At 43.6% G+C, this 6361-nt stretch overlaps 1 protein-coding gene across 3 annotated transcripts; it reads left to right on the top strand.

The window, feature by feature from the left end:
- Positions 1 to 3787: 3787 nt before the first annotated feature.
- On the top strand, positions 3788 to 5634 carry LOC148473960 (E3 ubiquitin/ISG15 ligase TRIM25-like). Of its 3 annotated transcripts, none has more exons than XM_088459254.1 (2): positions 3788 to 4811; positions 4902 to 5634. In XM_088459254.1, the coding sequence occupies exons 1-2, from the start codon at positions 3803 to 3805 to the stop codon at positions 5471 to 5473; spliced, it is 1581 nt and encodes a 526-aa protein (XP_088315380.1). In that variant the 5' UTR covers positions 3788 to 3802; the 3' UTR covers positions 5474 to 5634. The 3 variants fall into 3 exon arrangements, with proteins under 3 accessions (XP_088315380.1, XP_088315379.1, XP_088315378.1); XM_088459253.1 differs by having other exon boundaries at positions 3803 to 4028; positions 4173 to 5634; XM_088459252.1 differs by having other exon boundaries at positions 3803 to 4100; positions 4218 to 5634.
- Positions 5635 to 6361: the final 727 nt, after the last annotated feature.

Raw genomic sequence — 6361 nt, 5'->3', positions numbered from 1 at the left:
TGATGCAGTCTTCATATGTGTGAAACGCGTGCGCACTGCAGTGTAAAGTCACTTTTAAAACCCTATTGCACCAGTTTTAGGGGTTTTGCATAAGTGGGTGTGTTTTCACTGTGTGTGACCAATCAAGCGCAGTCCTCATCATCAACCCTCCATGTTTGGGACTTTTCATTGGCCATTTTTTTTGTACTTCACGTATACACACCCACAGACACTCCCTTACTGTACTTTGCAATGTCATGATGGCCACTGCCCACAAATGCGCACCCATTCCAGCTCCGCTCCCAGCCCACTAAATGTACCCAGTCACACGGAATCATACATTTAAAAAAAGACACATTGGGAAATTTTGTGCATAATCATCTAAAAAATTTAACTACTGGCAAAATAAATCCCCAAATCTTGATTATGTCTCAGTGTGAAAATGCCCCTATGAAGCTAATGCAGCCTGGGCACTATGCCAGGGAACATGTATGAATTTGCTCTCCGCACGCTGAGAACAATGTGGCAACGCATACACGCCCATGTTCATTTCCCACTGTTTGCCACTTGTGTCAGTCTGTGATGGGAGAGCACAGACAGAGGCTAAGTAAGGGTCGTATCCATGCAGATATAAATGCACACAGTACTGCAGAGTCGCTTGTATGCCCGGTACAGATGGATCATTTGCAGATGGTCAGGAGCAAGTGCAAATACCGGGGGATGATCCTGACTGTCACCGACACCAGCGAGCCAAATACTTCACTGGCAATGATTGGTGCGGGCACAGAATCTGCGTCTAGGAGCGTGGTTAAGCAATTTAATGGGTTTTTGTGTGTATGTAACATGGGGGGGATGTATCATGATGTCAACATTCAAAATGTCGACACCCAAGTAACAACAGTTATGATGTTGACATTTTTCATGTCAGCATCTGCAGAATGTAGACATGTTTACAATGTCACGTGAAATGCCAACATTTTGCTAGGACAGGCAGCAGAGGGTTAAGGCTAGGCACTAGGGGGAGAGTTAGGGTTAGGATATGGGACGGGTGGTTAGGGTTTGGCACTAGGGTGAGGCTTATGGTTATGGATTAGGACTAGTCATAATTACTGCAGAAAGTGCTGCAAGATCTTCCAGAAGTCATCCTAACATCACCGCCGGACCTGAAAGACACCGCTGGAGCCACCGAACCTGGTAAGTCACCAATGAAGCCGCTGGACCTGGAAAACACAGCTGGAGCTGCCAGGCCAGGTAAATCACTGTTGGAGCCTGGACCTGGAAGACACCGCTGGAGTCGCTGGACCTAGAACACACTGCTGGAGCTGCCGGACCAGGTAAGTCACCGTTGGACCTGGAAGACACCACTGGAGCTGCCGGACCTGGTAAGTCACCACTGGAGCCGCTGGACCTGAAAGACACCATTGGAGACGCCGGACCTGGTAAGTCACCAATGAAGCCGCTGGACCTGGAAAACCGCTGGAGCTGCCAGGCCAGGTAAATCACTGTTGGAGCCTGGACCTGGAAGACACCGCTGGAGTCGCTGGACCTAGAACACACTGCTGGAGCTGCCGGACCAGGTAAGTCACCGTTGGACCTGGAAGACACCACTGGAGATGCAGGACCTGGTAAGTCACCACTGGAGCCGCTGGACCTGGAAGACACCATTGGAGACGCCGGACCTGGTAAGTCAACGATGGAGCCGCTGGACTTGGAAGACACTGCTGGAGCCACCGGACCTGGTAAGTCAACGCTAGACCACCAAGGATATTTTGTCATCATTCTAATCATGTTGACATTTCATCAGAATCGACATGATGAATGTCGACATTACAACCATATTGACATTTGAATGTCAAAATGAATGTCGACAAAATATACGAAACCCAAAATGGGGAGTTGCTTCTCCTGTATTATAGGGGTTTTAGCAGTTTAAACAATGCCGACCAGAAAATGCGATTGTGACATGTAAGATAAATGGCTCCAAATGCCGACCAGAAAATGCGATTGTGACATGTAAGGTAAATGGCTCCAAATTTGGGCTCAAATGGTTAAGTGTATGCGATGTGTACCTAACAGCAGGCGCATACAGATGTGTCCTGCTGCACCTTTGCTGATCACGCTACAAATGTGCGCACGCAACGCGTCATGCAATTACCCGCAGCAGCATACGTTACGCTATGGCGCACACTACGATCGCATAATGTATTCCTATGGTGGTGCGGGGGCAAACGCAGTGCATGTATCCGCTCGCGGGCACACGCCTCACCCCATGCGTGGCGAGATTTGCTGCATACGCAGCAAAGATGTAGCAGGAAACATCTGTATGATACTATTGCTGATCATCCAGTTCTAACTCTGCGAATTGGTGAATATACGCTTCTTTACCGCACGCTTACACACATTTTATCTGTGAACACGGCATCAGCTCAGTTATCGGCGCACTGTAATACCCAGTGTCTAGGAATGCTGTTATTATTTTGTAGCAGATGCAGCAACGTATCACTGTACTATGTGAACAAAATCTGCAATTAAACAAATAAACTAAAAGTGGAAATATATAAAAAGCGGAAATACCACCCCCTACCGCATCCAGGTATTGCAACCTCTGGTGGAAACACCTTATACAACTAAAAGGAGAATACTGTGCAAAAATAAGTTTGTGACCCCCAGGTGGCGCAAAACCTTTAAATACCATAGAATTTAGGTAAACATATAATTTAGATAAAAAACATATTACTTCTATTGAGGATAGGTTTTTGTAGTAGTTTCGTACATGTGGAGAAAAGCACAGAGCACAAAATAATTTGATACAGGGTGAGTCTTCCATATGCAAAATGCTTGGGACCAGGGATATTTTGGATATCGGAATATTCCGTATTTTGGAATATTTGCATACCATATTGAAATGCCTTAAGAATAGGGCAAAAATCGAAACACAGAATGTATTTATGTGTTATATACACCTTATACACACAGCCTGCAGGTCATTTTATACTTTATTTTTAATAATTTTGTGCCTTAAACAAAGTCCTCGGTATCCCCTCCTTATTGATGCTGTGTCCTGCGGTAAGGTATACCGAGGCCTGTTGACCAGGATCGTGAGTCAGACATTGCTTAGTTGTATCCGGAACACTGGCATATTCAAGGCTCATTAACTTCTAGACTCTGGTACGCAGGCTTTGACCACCCTCAGTTACAGGATTTTTAGACTGTCCGTCTATTATTGATTGGCTCATTTGAGCCTAATTTCTTTTAAACCCATATTGTATTTATTTTAAAAACTTGACTTGCATGTGTGGGCTAGTGTTATCCTAATAATAAATGTGTTTCTATTATTTGCACTATTTTGTGCTCTGTGCTTTTCTCCACATGTACGAATAAATACGAAAACCTATCCTCAAGAGAAGTAATACGTTTTTTATCTAAATTATATGATTACCTAAATTTGATGGTATTTAAAGGTTTTGCGCCACCTGGGGGTCACAAACTTATTGCACAAATAAACTGTTTTGTTGCCTTTGTTAGTATTTTAGAAATCTCATAATCGAAACTAACTAAATAACTGCACTTTTGTAACAGTAACTTCTGTGGAATCAGTGCATGATGTATCATTTTTAGCTTTTTAAATTATCTTTATGTTTTAAATATAAGTACATTTTCCTGCGTGATGTTCCCTTATGTATTATATTTGTCCCATACTATAATTGAGCCTGTAGCTATAATCTGAGTGACAGCCCAGCCTCGCCCTGTGTGCAGAATGTGACCTCACTGATATCTGAGTGTCAGAGACTTTCATTTTCATTTCTCTCTCCTGCTGCCAGTGATGGCGTCTGCTGATCTGAGACAGGAGCTGATCTGTTCCATCTGCCTGAGCATTTATACAGATCCTGTAACCCTGAGATGTGGCCACAACTTCTGCCGGGTCTGTATTGATCGTGTGCTGGATACACAGGAGGGGTCTGGAGTTTATACCTGTCCTGAATGCAGAGCAGAGTGTCAGGAGCGTCCAACACAGCAGAGAAATATAACCCTGTGTAACATAGTGGGGAGTTTCCTGTCTACTCAGCCAGATCAGGAGGAGACTGGGATCTTCTGCACATACTGTATTCACTCTCCTGTACCTGCTGCTAAATCATGTCTGCAGTGTGAGGCTTCTCTGTGTGATAATCACCTGAGAGTACATAGCAAGTCAGCAAAACATGTCTTATCTGATCCCACCACTTCCCTGGGGAACAGGAAATGCTCCATCCATAAGAAGATCCTGGAGTATTACTGCACTGAGGACGCTGCCTGTATCTGTGTGTCTTGCTGTCTGATTGGGGAACACAGGGGACATCAGGTGGAGTCACTAGATGAGGCCTCTGAGAAGAAGGAGAATCTGAGAAATGTTCTGCAGAAACTGACCACAAAGAGAGAGGAGACTGAGAAAACAGTTGAAATTCTGCAAGAGCACAGGAGAAAAAATCAGGGAAAAGCAGCTGGTGTAATCAAGACAATCACTGCCCTGTTTAGATACATCAGGAGACAGCTGGAAGACCTGGAGAAGAGAGTCCTGAGTGAGATCTCCAGGCAGGAACAGCGCGTTTCACTCTCAGTCTCTGATCTGATCCAGCAGCTGGAAATAAAGAAGTACGAGCTGTCCAGGAAGATGCGTCACATTGAGGAGCTGTGTAACATGTGTGACCCAGTGACTGTCTTACAGGAACCAGACACAGGTGACTTGTGTGATACTGAGGACACAGAGAGACATGATAACCAGGTCCATGGTGCAGGAGATCTGGATGTGGGTCTCATCTCAGGGACATTACACACATTATCTGATATAGTAAGTGGTATAAATACAGGGATCTTTCTGCAGGGACCTGCAGACATATTACTGGATGTGACCACAGCTGGTAATAGAGAATCTGATATAATAACAGGTATAAATACAGGGATCTATGTGCAGGAAGCTACAGACATATTACTGGATGTAACCACAGCTGGTAATTATATACAGATATCAAGTGACAGGAAAACTGCATCCAGGTCAGATAATTACCAGAATCGTCCAGAAACACCAGAGAGATTTCAGTGTCGTCAGGTAATAAGCACCAGGAGATTCTCCTCAGGGCGACATTACTGGGAAGTGGATTTCAGTAAATCAGTGTACTGGAGGGTGGGGATGTGTTATCCCAGTTTAGACAGGAGAGGTGATCAGTCAGTCATTGGTAATAATAACAAGTCCTGGTGTGTGTGTAGGTATAATAATCAGTACTTAGTGCTACATGACAATACAGAGATACGGTTACCTGACAATATCCCCTGTGACAGAGTGAGGATATACCTGGATTATGAGGCAGGACAGCTGTCATTTTATTCTCTGTGTCACCCCATCAGACACTTACACACAGTCACTGCCGCCCTCACTGAGCCCCTTCATGCTGCATTATGGGTAGTGGTTGGTTGTATAACCATATCTGGAGGAGCCAGGAGCTGGGAGAAATTACCATAAGAAATCTGCCTAAAGATTAGTGACATAATAGAAAGGGGAATATGATTGAGGGAACATTCAGACAAAAGATTGAAGCAGTGGGTATAGCTACAGCTTGGCCTCTCCCCCTGTATAACCAGGTGACCAGTGTGGCTAGATGTATTCCCATGTTGGTGTGTTAAAAACTGTCATCTATATATATATATATATATATATATATATATATATATTATATAATTTTTTTTCCAATGTAACCAGCACTCACTGCAGCAGACGTCATCCATAGGGGGTGCAACCTCAATGAAACCACATGGAATGTCCAGGGTCCATATGTGTAAGAATTGTAGTAGTAACGAGGGCACTCACCAGTCAGCAGAATAAGTCCTGTTTAATAAACATGCCACCAGTGTCATATCAAAGTAGAGTCCAACGTTTCGGTCCCCATGAGACCTTTGTCAAGGAATCTCCATTGCCATATGCTATTCAAGCCATCAGGTGAATGTAACATTCATATATATATATATATATATATATTACCACAAAAAATCCTAGACTGCGCTAATCAAATCAGATACAGCAGCACCCTTCAGTGAGTCCTCTGTTAGACGGACTATTCTAAAAGATATACAAATTGGTTACTGATGGGGCGCTTTGATAAAACACAATTTTAAATACAATTTTAAATATATTGTAAAATACAATGCAGTCCCTCCAGAGGCTTATAAGTCTTCTTTTCTTTTGAAGAGACAACTTCACCGTTATTCCTACTCGTTTTCTGATCAATTTAGTCCAAAAATTAAGCTCGCTTTAAATCCTCCTCGAGGTTCTAAAAAAGATACCCTCGTGCCAAGACACCCAAAGATAGGCCCAAGGCTAACATTAATAAAGATTAAAAATTTAAAATGACAT

Source organism: Taudactylus pleione, unplaced genomic scaffold (assembly GCF_031769625.1).
Source record: "Taudactylus pleione unplaced genomic scaffold, aTauple2 ptg000903l, whole genome shotgun sequence".
Taxonomy (NCBI): Eukaryota; Metazoa; Chordata; class Amphibia; order Anura; family Myobatrachidae; genus Taudactylus; species Taudactylus pleione.
Note: the sequence above shows the minus strand (reverse complement) of the source record. Positions and strands in the feature narration are given on the sequence as shown.